General features: G+C 42.4%; 1 protein-coding gene across 1 annotated transcript in view; it reads left to right on the forward strand.

Annotated features, from left to right (window-relative positions):
- Positions 1-1,195: 1,195 nt before the first annotated feature.
- The window catches only part of ELAPOR2 (endosome-lysosome associated apoptosis and autophagy regulator family member 2), a 220,722-nt gene continuing 194,083 nt past the window's right edge, over positions 1,196-27,834 (forward strand). Inside the window, exon 1 of the mRNA XM_061166329.1 lies at positions 1,196-1,384. Within this exon, the coding sequence (XP_061022312.1) occupies positions 1,196-1,384 (189 nt within the window). The remainder of the gene's footprint in view (positions 1,385-27,834) is intronic.

Below are 27,834 nucleotides of genomic sequence, written 5' to 3' on the forward strand. Positions count from 1 at the left end.
GTTATTATCAGAACACATGAAACAGGAGAGAGAGAAGGAGAGAGAGAGAGAAAGGGACTTGCACATTTTATGTGGAAATGTTTATTAAAGGGACATTAGGATAGTGCCACAGGCAATTCAAGTCAACTTACATTAGGTCTGCCAGGTAGATTTCTCTAGGTGCTCAATTAAAAGAAATTTGGGTGCTCCTTTTGAAGAACAGGATAACTCATCCATTCATAGAATTTTAGAGGAAGGGATCCCCAACACTGAGGAAACTGTAATGTTCATCTTGCTCACCTCTTGGTGTCTACCACCCAACTCAACATGTTTTTGAATGAAAGAAAATGACCATTCCAGTTATCGTACAGATGGAAAACCTGCTTCTCCCAGAAACAAAAGGGCTTACTTGTCCAAGGTTGCACAGTTATCCCTATTAAGTAACACCAGCAGCATCGATGATCCATCACTACCACTTTCAACTGGAACCACATCTACTCCTTGTCAGGCACTCTCGGGTGCTTGACAGTGTATCAACTGATTTAACCCTCATAACAACCTATGGGTTAGGAATTGTCATTATTCTCATCAAGTAGTGAAAATACTGAGTCACAACCTGCATCTAAATTTCATTCCCCCTTCCTTCCCCGCCATTTGATGCACATCCAAATCACCCCCAAATTCGATCTGACGTCGGATTCTTACGAAAGGATGCTCCTGGGGCTCATCTGGGTGTGTTTGTGCGTGACGCGGGAAGTAGGAAGCATTTAAAGACCGGCCGCCGGAAAACAGTGTCTTGAGGTCCTGGATTTTACTCTGTCTCCCCCCGGAGCGCCCCTCCTGGTGGGCCAAGGGGACCGGGGACGGGAGGCACCCCGGCCTCTCTCCCCCTCTACAGTGTAACGGAGCTCCAGCCCCCGGCGACCACGCTGCACGCCAGGACCGGAGGGGCTGGGCCGCAGACCCCGCCTGCCGCACCTGCTCCCGGGCTCCCGCGTCCCCGCCCCGCGTCCCGCCCCCCCGCGCCGCGCCCGCGCCCCGCGGTCCCTCCCTCCGGCGTGACGGGAGCACGGGCGCCGGCCGCCGGGGCCGCGAGCGCAGCGGAGCTGTCAGCTGTGAGCTGAGCGCGCAGCCCTAGCGGCCCGGGAGCAGAGCGCGCCCCACCCCGGGAGGCTGCTTTCCAGCCGGCCGGCGGGCCGACCGCAGCGGGAAGGAGATGCTGTTCCTCCGCCCGGGGCCGGCGCGGGGGAGGGGCCGGGGGCGGCCGGCCAGGGCTCCCCGCCGCGGACTCTCGCCGCCCTGGAGCCCCGCCTGGATCTGCTGCTGGGCACTCGCCGGCTGCCAGGCGGCCTGGGCTGGGGACTTGCCCTCCACCTCCGGCCGCCCGCTTCCTCCTTGCCTGGAGGTGAGCCGCACCTGCTCTGAAACCTGGAGTTTGCGGGGGGTGGGGGTGGGGGAGAGGGGGGACGGGAAGTGAGGGATGAGGGTCGTGCCCATTTATTGCTCTCTCCTGTCACCTCTTTCCTTCCTGGGAAGACCGGGCTTTTCGTTTGTTTCCAGGGATGAAGTTGCCCGCCCCGAGAAGCTGGCCGAGAGAGGATGTGTGGCTTTGCTGGCTTTGGGGGGATGCTTTCCGCGCTCCTGTGTTTTGAGGGCTCTGAAGGACTTTGCGGCGCTTTCCTGGAGTGCCAGGCTTGAGGACCTGGGGCCGGGGGGAGTTTTCACCAAGGGCGGGGGACTGGGGAAGCCCTGCCAGTGGGGTTTGGAGAGCCGGCACTGCCGCGAGGCTTCCAGCTCCCCCTTCGCCACTCCCCAGAGTCTACAAACCCCTTCCCTTGCACTCAGCGTCCTGATAAGGCCCCGGGGACTTGCCAAGCCAGTGTGTGGTGTCGCTTGGCATCCTTCTGGCAAAACATGGATGTGAATTAGGAAGAAAAAGAATATGTACTTGGGGAAGAGGTGGGTTGGTGATCTAGAAAATTAGAAAAAGAGAGTTTATATGCTCCTTTTGGGGATGTTCATCAGCTGGCTGAAGCACTACTACTGTGTATTTTGAAGTTTGAGATTATCGTTGATATACAACCGAGAAAAATAAATAGGAGTGATGAGATTTTTTTCCCCCTGCTTTTGGGAGAACTGTACTTAATAATGCCAGAAATGTACAGGGGATGTCATTGGTAGCTGTACTGGGTGTTTATCTTCTCCTTTAGTGTTCCAGAAAGTGCATCCTCTTAATGAAAATCAATGAGGGGAAGGAAGTAACATTTCTGACCTACTTTGAGTGATTATGTTGAGGAGGATGTGAGGAGTGAATACTGTTTTAGGAAGATTGCTAGGAATCAGGGTGATGGGCCATTTTAATGTAACAAAAATGGGTTAGCTAATATCCCCTCTGGGAAGCAGGACCAGACCTTGTTCCTTTGTGTCACTTTTGAATTTTACCCAGACTCGAATTATAGAATATCTGTGTTCTAGACCTCATCCATCATCCGTATATTTCACCTTCCTCTCCCACAGTCTCAGTCCTAGGACAGACTGAAATGAAAGAGATTCAGATCAAAGGCATGTATACCAGCACACAGTAGTGTTATAATTGGGGAAATCAGGGCAAGAGCTCAGCGAACAGCTGTGTTTAATTTCAGAGCTTATTAGGATAATTAGTTGTTTAATCTGTGTTCTGTCACCTGGGAATAGTCCATTCTTCCAGGCTTCCAGAGAAAGCCCACTTCTTGGTCATCTTCAGATTGAGTAGTTGCAACAGGACAAACTTAAAACCTTGCCTCCAGCCCCTAGTCCCAATTATGCAAAACCTTTTTTTTTTCTCCTGGAGTGAAAAGTCAGATTCTTGTAAAATTAATTCTTAGTGATGGAGGCTTTACTTGAAACAGGTGAAAGTGAGGGCTAGTGAAGGGGTGGTGGCCACTAGAGCTAGACCTATCCTTTAGGTGAGCACATGTTCTACTCATGCAGACCCAGACAGAATGGAGTTTGCACCCTGAGACAGATAGAGTGAAACCAGAGGCAGGGGGTTAACTGAAGGTTCCAGAAGGCTGTGTTCAGTTAATTATAGTGAGTTTACAAGTTTCAGTTGACTCAGTTCCTTGATGTTTCAAGTTCGAATTGATGGGAATAAATAAAATTATAGGAGGATGCTCCTGAACATGCCTGTGGCTTGTGTTTTTAGAAATGGTGATGCGCAGATCCAGTTATGTTATGATGACTGATGAACAGTTGGTAGATGTTTAACTGGGAGTTAGGGGTTCCTTTGGCGGGGCCAGGGGGCTGAATCTGCTCTTTAGCCGCTGGTCTAACCCACTGAGCTAATTTATAGAATTCATTATTGTTTCTCTCTAACTTTGTTTTTAAGATGGATGTGAGAATGGAGGAGTTTTTTAGGCTTTGAGGGTAAGAGTTGGCTGGTGCCTATGTGTGGGGAGGGGCCTTCCTGTGAGATTCAGCTATGGAAATGTGGGCCAAACTCTTGTGAGTAAAGATGTAACACCAAAAGGTAACTATTTTGTGTCCACTCCTGCCTGTTGATCCCTTTCCACTCTTCATTAACAGAAAAGGAATTCCCCAAAACATAAAGGGTGGCACCACTGGTGGGGAGGACAGTAGAGCAGTGAAAGTGAGGGAGGGGTGTGAGGCTGGAAACTAAAGCCAGCTCTTATTGACAAGAAGAGGATGTCGAAGGGAAAATCTGCAGGTAATTCTAAACCTCATGGCCGCCAGTACTCTCAGCTTCATCCTCATTTATCAGTATTTTTATAAAAAGTCATCATGTTTAACTAAATCACATAGATTCTCATTTTCCTTGCCCAGTTTTGGCAGAAAGCCGCAAAAGGAAAAGCAGAGAAAGCTGGCCTAGGAGGAATCTTTTTATGATCCCCCGAGTTCACAAGAGAGTGGCTGGGATGTGTGGAAAGTTTCACTTAAGATTCTTCGCTGAGGATTGGACTCTGGGGTGAAACTCATATAATACAGCTTCCTTTGTCAAAGTCATTGATTATGGAGCAGAGAAGGGGAGAAAGGTGATTACTTTGGAATGCTCAGCTGGGGATCCAGAGAGTAGGGTGGACGCACAAGCGCAGACAGAAAGAGGAGACAGTGATAGTACAGTCAGAGTGCCAGCAGTTGACACCAGTAGGATGTGACTTTAATAAATGGCACTTAAATTAAAAAAACAAAAACAGTGAGGACTAAACATCAGAAAGTATAGAATTAATTTTCTTCAAATTATTTATGGGGGAACTTAAAAGGATAAATATCTTCTAGGTTTCTGGGTATCTGCTTTACACTTGTAAAATGATAGTGATATAAAGAGATCTGTCTATCTCAATTGTGAGCATGAATATGAGTTAAAAGTGAGTATGAATTAAAGGAAACTTTATAAATATATGAAAGTTGATGACTGCTAGCTTAGTAGACCTCTATCCTGATGTTTCAGGAATGGTCTACAGAGAAACTTCAGAGGTTCAGAGAAATAGGCTTATCCAAGAATTGAATACAATGGAATTTTTGACTCATTAATGGGACTACCAGAGGAACAAAAAGATAAAAGCCAACAGATGATTCAGAGTTGGAGCGAGGTATTAGAAGATAGAGTGCATGAGAGAAAAGTGCCTAAAAAGAACAGAACTAAGTGAATTATGTATGCATTATTTAAATTTGGAAAATTAAATCACAAACTTGCTTGATTCTTACTTCACTGTTCTATAGTCCTACATAATATGATTTTTCTGGTTTCTCTGAATCTTGATTGAATCATGACGTTTTGGCCAATGGTTTTTATTCCACCATTACTGAGTTTAAACAGTTTGCTCAGTTTGAGTTTAAACATTACTGAGTTTAAACAGGCAAAATGTCAGCTGATGTGAAATTCCAAATTGAAAAAGTAAAATTTGATTGGGTAAGGATGAGTCAGATATGGAAACTAACAATTGCGGTGAAGTGATTTGTTGCCATGAACGAAGAAAGGGGCCGTAAATCTGTGGGAAGGATCAAAAAAGGCCCTGCAGAAGAGGTGAGTGAGTTCGGAAAGATGAGTAGGAATTTGCCAAGCAAACAAGGGTCAGATGTGAGGTTGGGCTAGTTTGGGGGAAGACATTTTTGATGTAGAGCGCAGATTGAAAATGGCAGCAGCTCAGAACAGTTCCTCTGTAATTGGGTGTAACTAGAGTGCTGCATGCTATGAGGAGCCTGATGAGAGATGAGCCTGAGAGGCAGGCAGAAGCTGATCATAGAGGACCTTCCATCCTGCTAAGAAGCTGCTCTTCATTTGGTAGGTGATGGGAAGTCATAGAAAGATTTAAAAATCACAGGTAATAAAATATAGTTTGGAAACAGTATGGAGGTCACATAGGAGTGGGAAATAGAAAGAGGTGAGGCCTGCCAGGAGCAGTTGTAAGTGTCCAGGTAAAGGATGACAGAACCTCAGTTGAGGAGTAGTTGTGAAGATGGAAAGAGGGAGGATGTTAGAAGGTGGAATTGACAGTGGGTAGATGTGGAGGGTGAGGGAATGGAAGGTTCTGCCTTGTCTAGAGGTCCAGCCTCCATGAGGAGGAGTATGAGGAAGAGGAGATAAGGAGCTTGGTTCTGGAGAGCTGACCTTTCAAGGGTTCACTAGGCAGTTAGGTGGCAGGCCCTTTGGCTCAGGGCCGTGGTCTAGGCTGGAGTGGAGACATTGAACTCACTTGAATGAAAGGCATGGTTGACACTGCTGGATTGGATGAGATAATCCAGGGAGTGAGCACAAAAAGTGAAAGATGGAACTTGGGTTTTACTGATGTTAAAGGGGACAGAAACTGAGAAGTACACAGAGGAGACAGATAAGGAATGGCGGGTTTCTGGGGAACACAATAGTGCAGAGTTATGGGGCAAAGGGGACGTGCCTTTGATGAAGAAGGGCGTTGGTTGTAGTGTCAGTGGTCCAGAGAAATTCAAATAATATGAGACCCGAAAAGAGAAGTTTGAATTTGACAGTTAACTCACTGGTGCTCTTGCCCGAGTGGTTCCTGGGTGGTGGTTCCTACCTCACTGACTGGCAGGTGAGGTAGAAGTGATGGCATGTATGCATGCTAAGTTGCTTCTGTTCTGTCTGACTCTCTAGGGACTATACTCCACCAGGCTCCTCTGTCCATGGGATTCTCTAGGCAGGAATACTGGAGTGGGTTGCCGTGCCCTCCTCCAGAGGGTCTTCCTGACCCAGGGATCAAACCTGCATTTCTGACGATTACTTTCACTGGCAGGGGGCTTCTTTCCCACTGACACCACCTGGGAAGCCCAATAGCAATGGAGTAGAATTTTATTATTATATTATTCCAAGCTTTGCTAAGAAATTGGGTCATCCATGTTAGAAGTCAGAAGACTTGTAAATGGTCCTATTTTCTGTTTGAGACTTTGATGGCAATAGTTGAGAAATAACCTATAACCTTTATGTAGGAAGTCTCTGAAGGTCATGGGCTGTGGGTTAAGGGCTTAGGGAGTCTAAAGCCACACTGTCACTGAAGAAGTTAGGATTTGGCTTCTGTTTTCAAGCAGTTAACATAATTAATCTTGCCTGTTATGCTTGTGAAGGTGAATTTTCCATTTCAAGTTTTTATGCTCAGAACCATTTCTCATGTTTTAGGCAAATGCAAGCAAGTATTCACACCATCAATATTTACAATGTAAAACCAAGAGTTGACAGATCTGTGAAGTGTCATATTTTAGCACAAGGGATAGAAATAGCAGAGCATAGTATAGAGTGGCACATTTTCCTATCAGAGTGTATTCTTCAGCAGTGCCTTGGATCCTAGAATAATTCTTGCTTGTTGGAAAAAAAGTTAAATTTTGGTGATCGTCTCCTTCCCCCTGAAGAAAGTGTTAGTCGCTCAGTTGTGTCTGACTCTTTTCAACCCCATGAGCTGTAGCCCACCAGGCTCCTCTGTCCATGGGATTCTTCAGACAAGAATACTGGAGTGGGTTGCCATTGCCTTCTCCAGGTGATCTTCTCAACCCAGGGATCTAACCTGGGTCTCGTGTATTGCAGATTCTTTATCATCTGAGCCACTGGGGAAGCCCCCCTGAAGAAACCAAGGATAATTCTTATCCCTTTTTACCTTTCTTAATTGAAGTTATATGTAATATTTCAACATTAAACACATTTATTACGTATTCATGTACCAGGTACTGGCAGTAAAATGTTGAATAAAATGTGTGGTCTTCTCCATGTTGAGCTTTATAATCTCATGTGGGCAGACTCAAAGTGACACCATATATCAGGTAATTACATTTGTCCTAAGTTGTAATGGGAACTGTGTGCCGTGGGTGTACATAGCCTTTTTAGTTGGTTGGGGTGGGAGGGATTCCCCACAGAAGAGATTTCTAAGCTGAGACCCACAGCGTGAGCACGAGGCTGTGGGTGGTGATGATAGAGTGTCTCATCCAGAGGAAACCTTTTACTTCTGGGTCAGTTCCTATGACCTGCTTCCCAGGTGGCCCAGGTGGCCCAGGTGGTGAGGAATTCACCTGCCAAGCAGGAGACGCAGGTTGGATCCCTGGGTCACAAAGATCCCCTGGAGAAGGAAAAGGCAAACGCCTCCAGTAGTCTTGCCTGGGAAATTCCAGGGATTTAGGAGTCTGGCGGACTGCAGTCCAAGGGATCTCAAGAGTCAGACTCGACTTAGCAACTAAACCACCACCATGTCTAACCCTTCCTAGAGTACTAAACACAGACAGACTTTTCACTGTTCCAGCCTATTGCTTGCTCTGGGGCATCCATACCCTATTCTACAAAGTCTTCACACACACAGACCTATCCTGCAAGGCTGGGTGAGTTGTACCCAAACGTGGCCATGTAAGAGTGGGAGTCCATGCAGTATTCAGGGTGCCCAGCCAGCTGCCCTGGTGCAGGTCTACAGCCATTAGAGGAAAGAGAGCCTTTGTCTGAGTCATATGCCCATAGCAGGTTCCATTTTCTGAGTCACTCAGAGGTGCTGTATGCCTTACCAGAGGCTCTGAACACCTGCCCCTCCAACCCACCCAACATGAGATAGACTCATTAGGGCAGGCATTTCATCCTATTCAGCAAATGGTGATTAACTGTCTTCTTGTTTAAGGCACTTTAGGGGTTTTAGAAATGAGTAAGGTACAGGTCCTCTTCTCTGGGGGCACTAATCACTGCCTTGAAAATTTCATAGAGTGAGTGACTTCCACTCTTTTCAGCTATAAAAAGGAATTGATCTTTATAACGCATTTAATCCTAATTGACACCTTCTCTTAATTGTACCAGATTTAAGACTCTGAAACAAAAGCCCAGGGATCAGAATATATTGAAGTTTATTCTCAAGTCAATTTATAGCTCTGGAATTCAGGATGTTATTTAACCTGTTTAAAGCTTCACTTTTATGAGGTTCTTTTGCTTTAGTCCCTGGCTCTCAAAATGTGATCCTAACACTAGGACTGTCAACATTCCCCAGGCACTTGTTAGAAATGCAGGTTATTGGATCTTGTACACACCCTCCTGAATCAGAAACTCCTGAGTTTGAGGCCCAGCAATCTGTCACAACCAGCCCTCTACAGGATTATGAGGCAGGCTAAAAGGTGGAGACCACTGCCCTAGGTATAAAGTGAGGGATACAGTTTAATTGTCTGAAACTCGGGGACCTGTTTTGTTGTTAGAATTTCTTCAACTGTAACTCTTGCTAACTTCCTGCTTCTGCAGGGCATCTTTGTTATTGCTGTTTAGTTGCTAAGTTGTGCCTACTCTCTGCAACCCCATGGACTGTAGCACACCAGACTCCTCAGTCTTTGGGATTTTTCAGGCAAGAATACTGGAGTAGGTAACCACTTCCTTTTCCAGGGGATCTTCCTGATCAGGGATCAAACTTGTGTCTCCTGCATTGGCAGGCAGATTCTTTACCACCGAGTCACCAGGGAGACCCACTTAGGGATATCTAGTATTAATGTTTTAGCACACTTCCTACCTATATATTTTCTTTTCCTTTTTAGCTATAAGTGAGTGCATAGTTTATGTAGATGTTGTATCTTTCTCTCTCTTATTTAAGCATTTCTCAATGATATTAATGTTTCTTTATAAGTATTTTTTGTAATATTTATAAAATATTTTAATATGTGATATATTACAAAATATAGCATCATTTGAGTATCTGCCATTGTTTACTTATGAGCCTTTTACTTCAACCTTTCATTGAAAATGCCCTTTCCTAGGTCAACAGTGACCTCCTCTTTGCTATAATAAGTTTGTCAGTCATTCCTCAGTTTTTCCTGCCTTATTATATCACTGGACCAAGCTGACTGCTCCATCACCTCTGAAACATCTACTTGGCTTCAGGCATCCAGCCCTCTCCTGGTTTTTTTCTTATTCCACTGCAACCCTTCTCAGTCTTTGCCAGTTCTTCCTCATGTCCCTGATTTCTTTACATTGGGACTTTCCTGCTTCACTCCTTAACTCCTTATCTTTTCTGTCACCCTCCCTCCTCACCCTCTTGGTGATGTCATATAGTTTTTTGGTTTTAAATGCCATATGCCTGCGGACCTCTCTCAATTCCCATCTCCTGCATGGACCATCTCGTGGCTTTGTGCCAAGCACAGCCTGGATGCCTCTGCTTGGGTAAGTGCCTCAGACATGACACGTCTGAAACTGGGCCCCTGCTCTTGCCCGCTCCAGCTCCTGCGGTCTTCCCCAGTTTTTTGACTGGCAAGTCCTCCCTTTCAGTGACTCAGGCCTCAACATCTGGAGTCTCCCCTGACTTCTTGTCCTCCCATGTCTCACATCCAATCCGTTAGCAAGCTCTCTGGTCTCTGCTTCCGAAGAGCCAGAGTCAGAGCTTCTCCCGCCTTGGCCTGCTGGACCACGCCACCAGAGGACTTCGCCTGGATGATGGCTGTTGTTTCCCATCTTGATTTCGAGTTTGATCTCAGCAGAGCAGTCAAGAGATCCCATTGAAACATAAGTGTTATCTTTTGCTCAGAGCTCTTCGTCCAGAATCAGAGATCTGATGGTGGCTTGCAGGGCCCAACGTGATCCAGCCTCCGTTAAGCTGCTCATGTCATCTTACTATTCCCCCCATTCTTCATTCTACGTCAGCCTCCCCGTTCTCTTTGCTTTCTGCAGAACATGTTGTGGAAACTTTTCTCAGGGCTTCTGCCCTGGTTCTTCCTTTGTTTGCAGCTCCCTTCTCAGATATCTGCTTGTCTTTCTCCCTCATGCCCTTTAGGTTTCTACTTAGTTGGCATCTTCTCAGTCAGGCCTTCCCTGGTCACCTACCTAAAATTGCAGCCATCTGTCTATCCCCATTTCATGCTTTTATTTTTCTCCGTATCACTTTTCAGCATCCATCATAATGTGTATTTTAATTATTTAGTGTTTATGAGCCCACTGTCAGTAACTGTAAGTTCCATAAAGACAAGGCAATCCCTTCCTCCATCCCTTTCTTCCTACTTCTTTTCAAAGATAAGCTACTGCACTCCAGTATTCTTGCCTGGAGAATTCTGTGGATAGAGGAGCCTGGCATGCTATAGTCCATAGAGTTGCAAAGAGTTAGACACGAATTAGTAACTGGACACACACACACACACTGTATCCTTAGCGCCTCACACAGTGCCTGGCACTGTGTCAAACAAATAAGTAAATTTAATTTTGATTGCTTTTAATTCTTTGTAGTATAAAAATACGTAAACAACAATATAAGGAACAATACAAACCCTTGAATTCCTGAATACTGAAGGTATTATAAAATTGCCTCAGAAATCTTAGGTTGAAGGATATGAACTATACTGTACTAAACAACAGTGAAAAGTGTTATTGATTTATTTATTATTTTTTAATTGAAGTATAGTTGATTTACAGTGTCATGTTAGTTTCAGGTGTATAGCACAATGATTCAGTTATATATTGATATATTCTTTTCAGATTCTTTCCCTTAGAAGTTGTTACAAAATATTGAGTATAGTTCCCTGTGCTATAAGTTGGTCTTTGTTGGTTATCTGTTTTACTATAGTAGCGTGTGGGCTTCCCTCGTGGCTCAGGTGGTAAGTAATCCGCCTGCAATGCAGGAGACTTGGGTTCGATCCCTGAGTTAGGAGGATCCCCTGGAGGTGGACATGGCAACCCACTCCAATATCCTTGCCTGGAGAATCCCCACGGACAGAGAAGCCTGGCGTGCTACTGTCCATGGGGTCACAAAGAGACGGACATGATTGAGCAGCTAAGCACACATAGTAGTGTGTATGTGTTATTCCCAACTTCCCAATTTATCCTTCCTCTCCTCTTTCACCTTCGGTAACCATAAGTTTTCTTTGTCTGTGAACAATTATTAATATTAATTTGATGGTGGAAAATGCTGTCTCACTGATGTAATTTGCTTTTCTTTAATCACTGTTGATGGTCAGTATTTTTTATGTGACTTAGCTTTTTGTATTTCACTTTTTGTGGAATTTCTGTTTAGGTGTTTTCACTTACTGTTTTTCTTACGTATATGGTGCTCTTAATATATACTAAGGATACCATATATACAGTACTTTGAAAACACATTTCCTTACATTTTTTTTCCTGTCTACATGCTTTGAGATAATATAAAATCCAGAGAAAGTAATTAATTATTCAGATAATAAGTATGTATATGGAATTACTTCCCTTAACATATAGCATAGGAATAAATTCTAATTAAAAAAATCTAATGTTTGACACATAATACTGTATTAAATTCCTACACTATATGAAGTCTTTCATGTGACTGACTGAGAAAAATCCCAAAACAACTGCAGTGTGACCAAGAATTCTTGAGTTTCGATTGACAGTCTTTATTCTAAGAGTGTGCTTTTGAAATTTCAAGACCACCCTACTTCATTCCCTGTTTATTCTTTTTCCATGGCCATTCATGTGTTTATTTGTTCATGTGACATTTAATGAGTGCAGATCATGTATTTCTCTCATAGGTGAACTAATAATATGGAAATCTATGATTAGAGATGGGTTAAGTGCTGTGATGAAGTTATGCAGAGTCTTATAGAAGCAGAGGTGGGGGACTAAATCACACCAAGGAGTCCTGGTCTCAGAGAAGGTGCTGTCTGAGCTGTTTTGAAAGATTTCTGCAAGTGCTTTATAGCATGCGCCGAGGCCAGCTATCTTAGTCAAAGTAAACTGATTGTGTGGCTACACAGAGGAGTTAAATCGCACGACCACTCTGCGGGCTGGAGTAAAGGCGCGTGAGTGACAGTGGCAAGAGAGAACTAGACTAGGAGGAAGACTGGGACTGAGGTTTTTGTGAGAAAAACTTTGGGGAATCATTGACATCAGGTTAGACAGATTATTTTGTTTGTGACTGGAGGAATATAAAAGGGGGTAATATTGGAGGCAGGAAGATCAGTTAGGAGGCTGTTGCCTTTCCCATGAGGAGGAAAAAAAAGTCAGAGCTAAGCAAATGATCAAAGGGGGAGGCTAGGAGGTGGATTTGACAGCTGAGTGATCAATTTCAGTCTACCACAACTTCTAGGGGTTTTGCCTTGGCCTACTTGGTAGACACTCTACCTTTCATTGAGATTGAAAATGTAAGAGGTGAATAGGGCTGCTGGGAGAAAGAGGATGAGTTCATTATTGGCATCCTCGTGCCCGAGGGACAGCCAAGCAGTGCTCTCCCAGAGACAGCTGAATGTTTGAGAGTGCGTCCAAGAGGTGACTTGGGAGCCAGGGGGCGCATAGTAAGAGGTAATTGAAGCCAGTGGTGTTGATGAGGTCACCCGGGCTATGAGCACCGTGTGTTGAGGAAGGTGCTTGGGGAAACACCAGCATTTAGAGGCAAGCTGAGAAAGAAGCAGTTGGGAATGAGGTTGAAAAGGCACAGCTAGGAAAGAGTGATAGCACAGAAGCTGACTGAGGGTCAGAGGGTTAGGTGACCAGTCAGTCTGCAGCATGATATAGGCGCATGATTCTTGATGTTTGGTTAGACATTTGAAATATCACATCCCTGTGGACAAGATGCAGAAGTATATGCTGAATGATAGTATATCTAGGAAGAGTCTTGGATATGTGAACAAATGTATCCTGAGGTTAATAATTCAAGGACTTAATGATAAACTGGAGGAAGGTTTCCAATGCAATACCTTTGGTCTTAGTATCTAGTCTCTATCCTGTTACCGTTCTACTTTGACTGTTGAAACAGTAGTTTGGTTTTGAGAAGGCTTAACCAAAATTTGTAAAGTCAGAAAGCTGAGAAAGATGCCTAATGAGCTGTAAAACAGAATTGGGATTCAGATGATTGCAAAAGGCTAGACTAATGGGCAAGCATAATTGTTTTAAATGTGGACTGTCCTTTTTGGTTCTGAAATTTAGATATTCAAGTATAAGATGAGGACTTCTTGCTTAAAAGTACTTTTGAAGCTACAAATGTCATGTGGCTGCTAAAAGCAGTGATGGGCAGGCGGAAGGATTCTTTGGTTCTATTAATATGGGCAGAGTGCTTGGCTCATAGAAAGTGGAAATTTAACAGGTCAGTAATACAACTTAGGTTTTGCTTAATTTTTTTTTTTTTCTGCTTGTTTGGCAGGGCGGTGGGGGGGGTATATTTTTACTTTTAAGGGTGAGTGAAGTCGCTCAGTCGTGTCTGACTCTTTGCGACCCCATTGACTGTAGCCTACCCCATGGACAGGCAGACGCTTTACCCTCAGAGCCATCAACTTCCCTGGTGGCTCAGACGGTAAAGCCTAGAATGCGGGAGACCCAGGTTCAGTCCCTGGTTTGGGAAGATCTCCTGGAAAAGGAAATGGCAACCCACTCCAGTATTCTGGCCTGGAAAATCCCATGGAGGAAAAGCCTGGTAGGCTACAGACCATGGGGTCGTAAAGAGTCAGACACAACTGAGTGACTTTTCACCAATACAACTTATGTGGCTTCCCTAATAGCTTAGTTGGCAAAGAATTTGCCTGCAATGCAGGAGACCTCGGTTCCATTCCTGGGTCGGGAAGATCCCCTGAAGAAGGGATAGGCTATCCACTCCAGTATTCTTGGGCTTCCCTTATGGTTCAGCTGGTAAAGAATGCATCTGCAATGTAGGAGACTTGGGTTTGATCCCTGGTTTGAGAAGATCTCCTGGAAAAGGGTAAGGTTACCCACTCCAGAATTTTGGCCTGGAGAATTCCATGGACTGTATAGTCCATGGAGTTGCAAAGAGTCAGACACGACTGAATTACTTTCACTTAGGGTTTCCCTGATAGCTCAGTTGGTAAAGAATCTGCCTGCAATGTGGAAGACCTGGGTTGGATCCCTGGGTTGGGAAGATCCCCTGGAGAAGGGAAAGGTTACCCACTGCAGTGTTCTGGCCTGAAGAATTCCATGGAATTGCAAAGTTGGACATGACTGAGCAACTTTCTCTTCACTTTCAATACAACTTAGGTACAATATTCTAAGAGGGACGTTGGAATAGGGTGATGTTAATTTAAGGTGTGAATTAGGAAGAACTATTTGGAGAGTGTCTCCAAATACTTGATGATGGGTCAAAGGAGCTGAGGCTGTTTAGCTTGAAGAAGACTTAAGGGGACCATAGTAGTGAGCCTCAAGTAACAGTCAGTGCAGTCACGCATAAGAGGTATTGGTGTAATACTCACTTAGAGGACAAGATTAGGCTCAGTGGTAATAGAATAATGCACAATTTAATTCATCCAAGAAGATGTTTGATATCTGTAGAACCATGTGCTGCTACTTTTAACTCTGAAAGTTGCAGAGATTTTGTTTTTTTTTTTTTTGTAGGACAGACTGTTGTCTTGGGTCACATCTGTGTGGAACCATGAATTCTGGTTTACTGTACTGCATCTATGTTACTGTGGGCTTCACTGGTGGCTCAGGAGGTTAAGAATCCTCCAGCAATGCAGGAGACATGAGTTCAATCCCTGGGTTGGGAAGATCTTCTGGAGAAGGAAATGGCAACCCACTCCAGTGTTCTTGCCTGGGAAATCCCATGGACAGAAGAGCCTGGTTGGCTACAGTCCATGGTGTAGCAAGAGGTTGGACAGGCCTGAGTGACTAACACTTAGGTTCAGTTCAGTTCAGTTGCTTAGTCATATCCAACTCTTTTCGACCCCATGGACTGCAGCACACCAGGCCTCCCTGTCCATCACCAACTCTTGGAGCTGGCTCACACTCAACGTCCATTGAGTCAGTGATGCCATGCAACCATCTCATCCTTTGTTGTCCCCTCCTCTTCCCACCTTCAATCTTTCCCAGCATCAGGGTCTTTTCTAATGAGTCTGTTCTTCACAGCAGGTGGCCAAAGTATTGGAGTTTCAGCTTCAGCATCAGTCCTTCCAATGAATACTCAGGACTGATTTCCTTTAGGATGGACTGGATGGATCTCCTTGCAGTCCAAGGGACTCTCAAGAGTCTTCTGCAACACCAAAGTTCAAAATTATCAATTCTTCATTGCTCAGCTTTCTTTACAATCCAACTCTCACATCCATACATGACTGCTGGAAAAACCATAGCTTTGACTAGATGGACCTTTGTTGGCAAAGCAATGTCTCTTCTTTTTAATATGCTGTCTAGGTTTGTCATACCTTTTCTTCCAAGGAGCAAGCATCTTTTAATGTCATGGCTGCAGTCTGTGGTAGATTTAAGGGGCGGTTCAATGAATGTATGTGCATTGCTACTGTAACAAGTGAGAAGATAAATCTTTCTCCTTGGTGGTTTAATCTTAGGACACATTCTTTCTTAATCTCTCATTCTTAGCACTGTATTCTAAGATTGCTACATTGTAAACATAAAGCAATGCCCTTTGGTGTTTAATCTAACATCCTAAAATTGAGAACAGAAAGAACTGGCCATTTGAAATGTAAGTTTACCCCTGACTTCTATGTGATAATTCTTGGGCATATCAATAATGCATACTAGGAGAAAATTCAAGCCAAAATAATCAGTTGATGCTTAAGTAGATCTGAACTTGGTATGCTAGAAAGTGCTTCACTATCTAAATAGCAGGTAAATGCTAACACCACTTGCTTTAACATTTTTTTTATGGTTTCACTTTTCCCATTTGACCTTTTTTAAAATTAAAAGCAGTGTATGTATAACATTTTAGAAAAGTGAAGTAATAAAACCACCCTTAATCCCACCAAATAAGCACACCACTCTGAATATATTAGCGTTTGTGATAGGAATAACACATATTTCTCTGCATATATTTCATTATGAATTTACATGTAGACAAAATGGGAATATTCTGTACATACAGTTGATTTTTTTTTTGCATTTAATAATATGCTGTGAATTTACTGCCACATTTTAATTTAAAAATTTTCACAAATAATATTTGAACAATCCATAATCCATCCTTTCTCCATTGATTTGTTTTCTAGGCCAAATAGGCATATATATTCTTTATAATCTATTGTTTTATGTATAACATATGAGGCATATTATATAGACACAAACATTATTTGATTCCTTTTGGGCTACTTTATATCTGTTGATATTTTTGTACCAAGATTGCTCACAGGGATTTATAATACAATTTTATATAACACTTTTCACTTTTCTCTCAGATTTCTCAACTGTTCTCACTCCATTTAGTCTTCCAGTTCAATTTCAGAATACTTCTGAAAATTAAAAAAAAAAATTCTTCCTGGAATTTTCTCTTGGATTCTATTGAATTTATTCATTTATTTGGGAAAAAATGTCATCTTTACAGAATTATCTTCATATTTGAGGGTAGAATCTGCTTCAGTGTTTGAAGCATTCTATATGTTTCAGCACAGTCCTTGTATACCTGTTTTGTGTTACTGTTTTCTGTGGCTGTTTCCCCTACCACTTTACCTTTTGATTTTCCCCTGATATATTGAAAAGCTAGTGTGTTTTGAAAATTAATTGTGTATCTAGTTTCTTACAGAGCAGTCTTGGTAATTCTAATATTTTTTCAGTTAGTTATCTTCAATTTTCTTGGTAAAGTACCATTTATTGAATAATTAAGTGTGTAAACACTTTACTTATATTAACAGTAATCCTCACAGCAGTCCATGCCTCTGCTTTTAGAGATGAGGAAACTGGAGGTGAAAGGCAATTAATACCTTGAAGAAGATGACAAAGCTAGTGAACCATGGGGCTGGGATGAGGCTGGGTGAAAGGCAATTAATACCTTGAAGAAGATGATAAAGCTCGTGAGCCATGAGGCTGGGATGTATTTGTCTCCAGAGACCTCACTGAACCCCACAGCCTTACACTCTGCCTACTCAGGAGGCTGGTCTATACTTAGAGCTCACGACAGCTGCTTCCAGGAGACTACATATTGAATCGTATTAAAGGAGCAGCTACTGATAGATTTTTTTCTCTTTGAGTCAATCATTGTCATTATTCTGTTTTCTCAAGGTAGTAATTGCCTTTTCTTCTGTTTCAGAAATCCGCCATCTCCCCCAAGGCAGATACTAGTGTTGCACATGTCTTCACTGGGGGAGCTCTCTGTACCACTCACTGGGTCTTACCCTCACACGGCTGGGTGCTCAATGGGTAGCCTTTGGTCCTCTTGCCTCCGGGATGAGGGTTCTGTGCAGTGTCCCTGGACCAGTTTCAGCTGTCAGACAAACTTACTTTCTATGCTGATCAACTGAGGGGATCTCATTCTGCCTATACTAGATTCTCGATTGGAAAAATGTTTTTAGAATTCTGAAGTAGCAGGAGCTGTCTGTAGTATTCCACAGGAAGCAGCACGTGGCAGGCACCGGACCTTGAGTGTGCCCTGCCCCTGTCTCCGTCCGTGTGTGCTGAGAACAAAGAATGGAGATGAAACCGGGGGTGAGGAGTACTGTTCTGATGATATCTTCAACCAGAGACCTGTAAGACATCACAAATAACAGGCTAAACTCGGTTGTAAAAACAGTATATACCAAAGATGATTGAGAAGAAAAATCGATGGACCACTGTTCTGTCATTTTACCACAACTATTTTAATGTTTATTCCTCTTTTTTTAAAGACTTGGGTCACAGTTATATGAGTCAGACATTGTTCTAAGTGTTTAGGCATATTCATGCATTTAAAGATAATCATCTGTTATTAGTCTGTTCATTGCTCATATGTAAATGATACTGCTTTAAACTGTTATTCAGAGATTTTATGAAAAGATTGAACAATTGCCTCAAACTTTTTAAAAAATGTATTGAAGATTAATTGAAGTACACTAAATGACAGACATTTGAAGTATACAGTTTGGTCAGTTTTGACATATGTGTACACTCATGAAACTGTCAGTATAATCAAGATAGCCATTTCCAATAGCTCCAAAGGCTTCCTGCTTCCCTTTTGTAATCCAGCCCTTCCTCTGCCCTGTCCCCAGGCAGCCACTGATTTGCTTTCAGTCACTGCAGATTCACATGCTTTTTCTAGATTTTATATAAAGGGAAGCATAGAAGCATGTGCTTTTTTTTTTTTGATCTGGCTTTTTTTCACTCGTAATGATTCTGAGATTGATTCCCACTGTGGTGAGTATCAATAGCTTGTCCCTTTTTATTGCTGAGTAGCATTCCATCGTATGACTCTGCCACATATGCCCATCTATTTTTAACATGACATAGTTCTAATCATAGCACTTGATATTCTCAAGCTCCGGTATGATAATGTAATCTATGAATATCAAGAACTCATTAGTGAGGACTCCAAATGGGTTGTTTATAAAGTGCAGCAGCAGCAGTCTGAAATGTAAATGTAAGCACTCAGGGACTTTCAGCATCCTGAGATATTCTGGGAGTTAATTTAGTTTTCTGTTTTACTCAGTGCTTAGTGCTATTTCAGACAAATCTTGATTTTTTGGGAAGAGCTAATCATTTAGTTAGATCAACTTGTTAGAACTGCTTCCACTTGCCTGCCTGTCTGCCTATAGATCATTTCATGATCAGTTACTGAATGCATGTCTCTCAGAGTGCAGGTGAAAAAGGTGGATCTTCCACCACTCATTCAGAGGCTGAAATGAGGACTTTTATTTATTTTTTTCATTCATGGTGATGAGCATTTGTGGACTATCTGGATAGTGAGAGAAGTCTTTGTGTTCATTTGAAAGGATAGTTAAATATACTGATTATGAGTTGAAATTTTATTTATTTACTTAGTTATTTTCCACAAGGGACACCTGAGCTCCTTACCAGGTCAACAGACTCAACAGCAATCCTTGTAATTATATTTCTATAAGCATAAATCTAGCAAGATAGCTAAGTTTCATTGTATTTGTGTGTGTGTGTGTGTGTGTGGAATTTTGGTTGACTAACAAGTTTGTGTTGAGAATAAGGTAAGAATTCTTTTAGAGTAATAGTGGCTTTGAAAACTGGTTTTGTTTTTTTTTCTCCAGAAGGACAAAAGGTACTGACATGAGCGATGATCGTGAGACTGGTTACCTTTTCCCATGTAGGGTTATTTTCTTTGGAGCAGCAGGTGAGGACTTTGGTAGTACAGAGAGAATGAATGTGACTCACTTGATTTCCTTGACTGCAAGTTTTGTGTCTCCATGGTGGACACAGAGAAAGGTAGGCTAGTCCTTAACCTGACCTTCTTTTTCAGTTATGACTTGTTTTTGACCTTCCCTTCAAAGCTAGGCTCCTTACCTTTATTTCTTTAATTTTCTTCTCTCTATTCAACTCATTGTAGTCTGGCTTTTATCTCAATCATTTCCCTAAATGTCTTGTTATATAATCATCTCCTAACTGCCAGTGGTTTCTTTAATTCTCATCCTACTCTTTTTCTCTGCAGCATTAAACCCTCTTTTCTAGGTTGCTCCTCTCTTGTTTTCTGAGATACTTCTGAAATCTTGTATTACTCCATCGTAGATCCTATTTCTTTAGTTAGCTGCTCCTCTGTTACTCCTTTGTAAATGCTGGTTATTCCCAGGTTTTTGCATTTGGTCTTTGTCTTTTTACACTGTTCGTGCCATCTTTGAATGATCTTACCCATATTTTACTTTATAATCCTTATTTTCTTTAAATAGAAGTAATACATTCTTATTATAAACAATTTGAGTGTTTTGAACAAGAAAAAAGATACCTGCAGTTCTGCTATGGAGAACCAGTGTTAATATTTTTCATCCTCCTGCCTGTCTTACCTACAACCTTTGTTTAAATAACTCTTTAATTCCAACCTTCAGTGCTTGATTCTCCATCAAGTTCCAAAAGCATATTGACAACTCCTTCAGAAATACCTCTGGTAGGATATCCTGGACTATTTAATATGAAAAACATTAATATTCAATATGAAACATTCAATATGAACATTAATATTTAATATGAAAAACATCTCGAGCCAAATTCATTATCTTCCCTTCTACTTGAACCTAGTTTTTCTTCTTGCTTTCGTTTTTGATCGGTTGATAGTCATTGACCTGAATTCATTAGTTCTCTTCTCATCTCTAAACTCCAGGTGGATCCAATTAGTCATAAAATAATTATTTTAATATCATATATAAGGCTGTTTATCATGTGGCCTGAGGTCACTTCTCTAGCTTTCTCTTTCTGCCTTTTACTCCCATTTCACCCCTTTTATTCTGTGATCTAACAATATTTCTCAATTTCCAGAGATTATCATGCACTTCCATCCATGGATGCTTTGCTCAGGGCTATGTCTGAAAAACCATTTTTTCTCCTCAGTACAGCTAACCTTTAATTATTATTCAGAACGTGGATTAAATGTCCTTGTTTGTGGCTGAAATACCCACTTCCCAGCAGAGTGAATCTGAAGCATAACCCTTTCTACATGGGCTAAGATTTGTCCTGACCAAAGAAGAAGCCCAAATGCAGGGGCTCAATTAGGATTGTTTGAAAATATATGACCACTTATTGTTTGAAAATAAATGAAGACCAGAGACTGGCCTTTAAGTGTGTTTCAAACAGCAGACCTAGGGCTAGTGAGTAGAGTTTATAGTGAGGAACATTTTTCTTTAGACTGAGAAAGAATTGTAACCTTTGAAGATACATCGCGGTGAAAAGGACTTTATAGCTCTTTTATAGCTATTTACCCATAAATGTAAACAAGCAATCATTGTAAATGACCGTTTTTCATGGATCCATTAATTTAATCAACATTGTTAATCACTTTGCCAACCACTGTGCCTGAGGTACACAGATGAAAAAAATATCCTTTAAGGAGTTTATAATCGAATGTATTGGTTCTCAACCTGGCTGCACACGAGAGTCACAGACTAATATGTTTCTAATTTAGTAATCTCTGAGGACAGGGCCCAGGAAATAGATTCCAGTGTACAGGTTAGGAATCACTTGTCTAATGGTTATGTTTCAAAGTGTCATTTATGTGTCACCTACTCTGGCTGGCCATGTGATGTTCATTTATTCTTTGAACAAGTATTTATCCAGCCCTCCATATGTTTCACTTCATCAGTGTGAAAAACAGAGCTTCTCTTCTTACAGAGTTTACAGCATGGTAGAATATAGACATTACACAAATATATGAGAGGTGGTGATAAGTCTCAGAAGAAAGATAAGGGAGGTGAGGGGACAGAGGAGTTGTCTGAGAGATCAGGAAAGATATGGCATTTGAGCAGCACCTGCACGAAGTGAGAGCTCAGGCCATGGGGGCATCTTGGGAAAGGGCTTCCAGGCACATGGAAGAGGCAGGGCAAAGACCGTGAGCTGAGTGTGCCCTTGCTGCGCTCAAAGGAGAGAGACCCATGGGGGCCGGACTGGAATGAGTGAGAGGGCAAGGCAGGAGATGCAGACATAGAGGGCACAGCGGGGTGGGGTGTGGCAGAGGACATGGCTCCCTTTAGGGCATGTTAGAGACTTTGATTTTACACTTCCACAGATATTACAAAAAGTAACATGATCTATATGTAGAAAGATCAGCCTAGCCGCTATGTGGGAAACATGCTATGTTAGATTATTACAGTAACCTTGTGAGGCATTAGAGCAGCTTAGATTAGGGTTTAGGGTGGAGTGATGGGAAGCAGTTGGATTCTGGGCATATTTTGTGTACAAAGTGTATTTTTATGTATTTGAAAGAGGCAGTCGGCTTTACTAATACCTCCAAAGAAGGGACTTGTAGGTAGAGAAAGAAGAGGTCAAAGGCCAAGTGCTAGGGCACCTCTGGTGGGTTTGGAGGGCTCAGGGAGGTAACTGGTGTCCTGGGGGCTAGATAAAGAAGGTGCTGAAGGGGGGAGACGGAGGCACTGAGCTGTTCTCTCTAGTAAGAGGAACGTTGAGAACTGACGCTTGGGTTTTGCCAAGTGGAGGCCACTGGTGATCTTGAAAAAGCAGTTTTGATCAACTGATAGAGGTGCTCGTTGGTCATGCAGGCTGACTGACAGGAGAGAGTGAGAAGAAAGGAGGCAGGTGCAGTGAGAAGAGCCAGCTCTTGTGAGGAACTTAGCTGTTCAGAGGAGAGGAATGACAGGAGCTGAAGGGGAAGGTGCAGATGTTTACTTGCCGAGAGCAGTGCTGAACAGACTTAAGTTTCCTTCCAGTGGCAAGATTTTGTTCTACGATTAGTGACTCTGGTATTATCTGTTTTTTTTTTTTTTTAAGAATTAAGATGAAGCACTTATTTTTCTATCCTGTTGAACTTGGGACACTTTTTAGTGTCACATGACTGTCCCTTCCCTCTAGCTTGGGGGTGTCTTTTAGTATTGGGCTGCCATAACAAAGTACCACAAACGAGCTGGCTTTAAGAACAGCTATTGATTGTCTCTCAGTTTTGGAGGCTGGAAGTCCTAAACCAAGATGTGGGCAGGACTGGTTCCTTCTAGGGAAGGGTCTGTTCCATCCTTTCTCCATGGCCTTGTAGGTGGCCATCTTCTCCATAGGCCCATTCACATCTGTCTTCTCTCTTGGCCTGTCTCTGTGCTCTCCTTTCTCCTTGGTAGGACATCAGTTATATTGGATTCGGGGCCACCCTAATGACCTCATTTTAATTTGATTATTTTCTATGGAGATTCTATCTCCAAATAAGCTCACATCCTGAGGTACTGTCGGTGAGAACTCATTGTAAGAATTTTGTGGGGGGCCATAATACCTTTACTCTCTGTAGGCTCATTTCTGAAGTTTTAATAACATTTCATATTTTTCTGCTGGGTGGTACTTAGGCATAGTTATTGGCTACTTAGTCATTCTGGTAACAGGGATCACCTAGAGAATTTGGGCCAGGAAGGTGGATTTCCTGATATAAAATGGACACATACTGAATTGGACTTCCCGTGAATCATCCTTTTGAAAAGAAATAGAAAATGAGTTAGAAAAGTGGTTTTTATTAATACTTTGTATGAATGCAAGGTCAGGCTTTACTTAGAATCCTCATTTCTCTCATGAGTAGAAATGAGAGAGTAGAACAAGTAAGTTAGCAGATGCAGACTTTGCCTCCATGGGGAGACAAGACAAGCCATAGTGCCTTCTCTGAAGAAACACCAACCTGAACTCTGTGTATCATCTCTGTGGTCTTATCAAGATGGCAGCACAGCCTAGCTCTGAATAAAGACCAACATCAGACCCCATCATATATCACCCTTATACAGAGAAAATAAGTTGTTTAAGAAGTTTTGTTTGCACTGAGCATCATATAAACTGTCTTTATTTGTATATCTGGGTGTATTATCTATTGAAGTGTTTCCAGCAAATTTCTGGCTATCCTGTTCTCTCAAAAGAGTTGCTTCTCTTCTAGCATCAAGCTTTTTGGGAATACATGCCATTAAGATACCCTCATAAAACAGTTTCTGGCTCTAAAAGATTTCATTTGGAAACTGTTAAAATGCACCCATAACTAATGATTGAAGTTGTCAATACATGGGCCTATTAGCTCTAAATTCTCAGTGCAACAAGGGAGAAGTATAAATTTAATTGACAAATAGCAAATTTTTTTTGTGTGTGGGCTTATTGCTTCCTTGTAGTATTAAGGCAGATCACAATATTTTTAAGTGAAGAAAACATCTGGGATGGAAATTAGTGTTAAATATAATGCTTATTTGGTTATTTTTCAATCCACGTTTTGACTTGGGAACCTAAACCCGTGACAATACCCTAAGGTAGCCCCTGAATGAAGCTCTTGGAGATGGAGGTTTAAATAATTACAACTTTTAAAAAATATTGTTTAACTTTAAACACTATAAAAACCCCAGCTGGAAGAAAGTTAATTCTTCTCTAATGTAAAATAGCAGCAAGCCTCTCCTCAGTGGATGTTCTACAGATTAAGCCTGGCAGGGATTCAGATATGAACCATATTATAGCAGATGATTTGTTAGGAAGCATGGGTGCAGCCGACCTGGGTGTGGCATAAGCCCTCTTGGAGGAGGTTGCCATTAACTCTACCATAGAGCCACCAGAACTTACACAGGACTGGGGAAACACAGTCTTGGAGGGCACAAACAGAACCTTGTGTGCACCAGGACCCAGGAGAAAGGAGCAATGACCCCACAAGAGACTGACCCAGACTTGCCTGTGAGTGTCCACGAGTCTCTGGCGGAGGCGTGGGTCAGTGGTGGCCTGGTGCAGGGTCGGGGGCACTGAGTGTAGCAGTGCATGCATGGGACCTTCTGAAGGAGGCCGCCATTATCTCCATTACCTCCACCATAGTTTGGCCTCAGGTCAAACAACAGGAAGGGAACACAGCCCCTCCCATCAACAGAAAATTGGATTAAAGATTGACTGAGCCTGGCCCCACCCATCAGAACAAGACCCAGTTTCCCCCTCAGTCACTCTCATCAGGAAGCTTCCATAAGCCTCTTATTCTTATCCTTCAAAAGGCAGACAGAGTGAAAACCACAATCACAGAAAACTAACCAAACTGATCACATGGACCACAGCCTTGTCTAACTCAATGAAACTATGAGCCATGCCATGTAGGGCCACCCAAGATGGATGGGTCTTGATGGAGAGTTCTGACAAAATGTGGTCCACCGGAGAAGGGAATGGCAAACCACTTCAGTATTCTTGCCTTGAGAACTGCATGAACAGCATGAAAAGGTAAAAAGATAGGACACTGAAAGATGAAATCCCCAGGTCAGTAGGTGCCCAATATGCTATAGAAATCAGTGGAGAAGTAACTCCAGAAAGAGTGAAGAGATGGAGCCAAAGCAAAAACAACACCCAGTTGTGGATGTGACTGGTGGTGGAAGTAAAGTCCGATGCTGTAAAGGGCAATATTGCATAAGAACCTGGAATGTTAGGTCCGTGAATTAAGGCAAATTGGAAGTGGTCAAACAGAAGATGGCAAGAGTGAACATTGACATTTTAGGAATCAGTGAATTAAAATGGCCTGGAATGGGAGAATTTAACTAAGATGACCATTATATCTACTACTGTGGGCAAGAATCCATTAGAAGAAATGGAGTAGCCATCATAGTCAACGAAAGAGTCTGAAATGTAGTACTTGGGGGGCAATCTCAAAAACGACAGAATGATCTCTATTCATTTCCAAGGCAAACCATTCAATATCTCAATAATTCAAGTCTATGCCCCAACTATGCCCCAGTGCTGAAGAAGCTGAAGTTGAATGGTTCTATGAAGACCTACAAGACTGCCTAGAACTAACACCCAAAAAAGATCTTTTTCATTATAGGGGACTAGAATGTAAAAGTAGAAAGTCAAGAGATACCTGGAGTAATAGGCAAATTTGGCCTTGGAGTACAAAACAAAGCAGGTCAAAGGCTAACAGAGTTTTCCCAAGAGAACACACTGGTCATAGCAAACACCCTCTTCCAACAACGCAGGAGAAGACTCTACACATGCACATCACCAGATGGTCAACACTGAAATCAGATTAATTATATTCTTTGCAGTCAAAGATGGGGAAGCTCTACACAGTCAGCAAAAACAAGACTGGGAGCTGACTGTGGCTCAGATCATGAACTCCTTATTGCCACATCCAGACTTAAATTGAGGAAAGTGGGGAAAACCACTAGACAATTCAGGTATGACCTATATCAATTCCCTTATGATTACACAGTGGAAGTGAGAAATAAATTCAAGGGATTAGATCTGATAGAGTGCCTGAAGAACTAAGGATGGAGGTTCGTGACATTGTACAGGAGACAGGGATCAAGACCATCCCCAAGAAAAATAATTGGACAAAGGCAAAATGGATGTCTGAGAAGTCCTTACAAATAGCTGAGAAAAGAAGAGAAGCTAAAGGCAAAGGAGAAAAGGAAAGATAGACCCATTAGAAGGCAGAGTTCCAGTGGATAGCAAGGAGAGATAAGAAAGCCTTCCTCAGCGATCAATGCAAAGAAATAGAGGCAAATGATAGAATGGGAAAGACTAGAGATCTCTTCAAGAAAATTAGAGATACCAAGGGAACATTTCATGCAAAGATGGGCTCAATAAAGGACAGAAATGGTATGGACCTAACAGAAGCAGAAGATATTAAGAAGAGGTGGCAAGAATACACAGAACTATACAAAAAGATCTTCATGACCCAGTAAATCACGATGGTGTGATCATTTACTTAGAGCCAGACATCCTGGAATGTGAAGTCAAGTGGGCCTTAGGAAGCATCACTATGAACAAAGCTAGTGGAGGTGATGGAATTCCAATTGAGCCATTTTAAACCCTAAAAGATGATGTTGTGAAAGTGCTGCACTCAATATGCCAACAAATTTGGAAAACTCAGCAGTGGCCACGGGACTGGAAAAGGTCAGTTTTCATTCCAGTCCCAAAAAAAGACAATGCCAAAGGATATTCAAACTACTGTACAATTGCACTCATCTCATATGCTAGCAAAGTAATGCTCAAAATTCTCCAAGCCAGGCTTCAACAGTACGTGAACTCTGAACTTCCAGATATTCAAGCTGGATTTAGAACAGGCAGAGGAACCAGAGATCAAATTGCCAACATCCATTAGATCATTGAAAAAGCAAGAGTGTTCCAGAAAAACATCTACTTCTGCTTTATTGACTATTGCAAAGCCTTTGACTGTGTGGATCACAATATACTGTGGAAAATTCTGAAAGAGATGGGAATACCAGACCACCTGACCTGCCTCCTGAGAAATCTGTATGCAGGACAAGAAGCAACAGTTAGAACTGAACATGGCACAACAGACTGGTTCCAAATAGGGAAAGGAGTACTTATTTAGCTTCTGTGCATAGTACATCATGTGAAATACCAGGCTGGATGAAGAACCAGCTGGAATCAAGATTGCTGGGAGAAATATCAATTAACTTCAGATATGCAGATGACACCACCCTTATGGCAGAAAGTGAAGAAGAACTGAAGAGCATCTTGATGAAAGTGAAAGAGGAGAGTGAAAAAGTTGGCTTAAAGCTCAACATTCAGAAAGCTACAATCATGGCATCTGGTCCCATCACTTCATGGCAGATAGCTGGGGAAACAGTGGAAACAGTGAGAGACTGTATTTTCTTGTTCTCCAAAATCATTGCAGTTGGTGACTGCAGCCATGAAATTAAAAGATGCTTACTCCTTGGAAGGAAAGTTATGACCAACCCAGACAGCATATTAAAAAGCAGAGACATTACTTTGACAACAAAGGTCCGTCTAGTCAAAGGTATGGTTTTTCCAATAGTCATGTATGGATGTGAGAGTTGGACTATAAAGAAAGCTGAGTGCCGAAGAACTGATGCTTTTGAACTGTGGTGTTGGAGAAGACTCTTGAGAGTCTCTTGGATTGCAAGAAGATGCAACCAGTCCATTCTAAATGAAATCAGTCCTGAATATTCATTGAAGAACTGATGCTGAAGTGGAAACTCCAATACTTTGGCCACCTGATATGAAGAACTGACTCACCAGAAAAGACCCTGATGCTGGGAATGATTGAAGACAGAGGAAAGGGGATGACAGAGAATGAGATGGTTGGATGGCATCGCTGACTTGATGGACATGAGTTCGAGTAAGCTCTGGGAGTTGATGATGGACAGGGAAGCCTGGTGTGCTGCAGT

This window comes from Dama dama, chromosome 18 (assembly GCF_033118175.1).
Source record: "Dama dama isolate Ldn47 chromosome 18, ASM3311817v1, whole genome shotgun sequence".
In the NCBI taxonomy this organism is placed as follows: domain Eukaryota; kingdom Metazoa; phylum Chordata; class Mammalia; order Artiodactyla; family Cervidae; genus Dama; species Dama dama.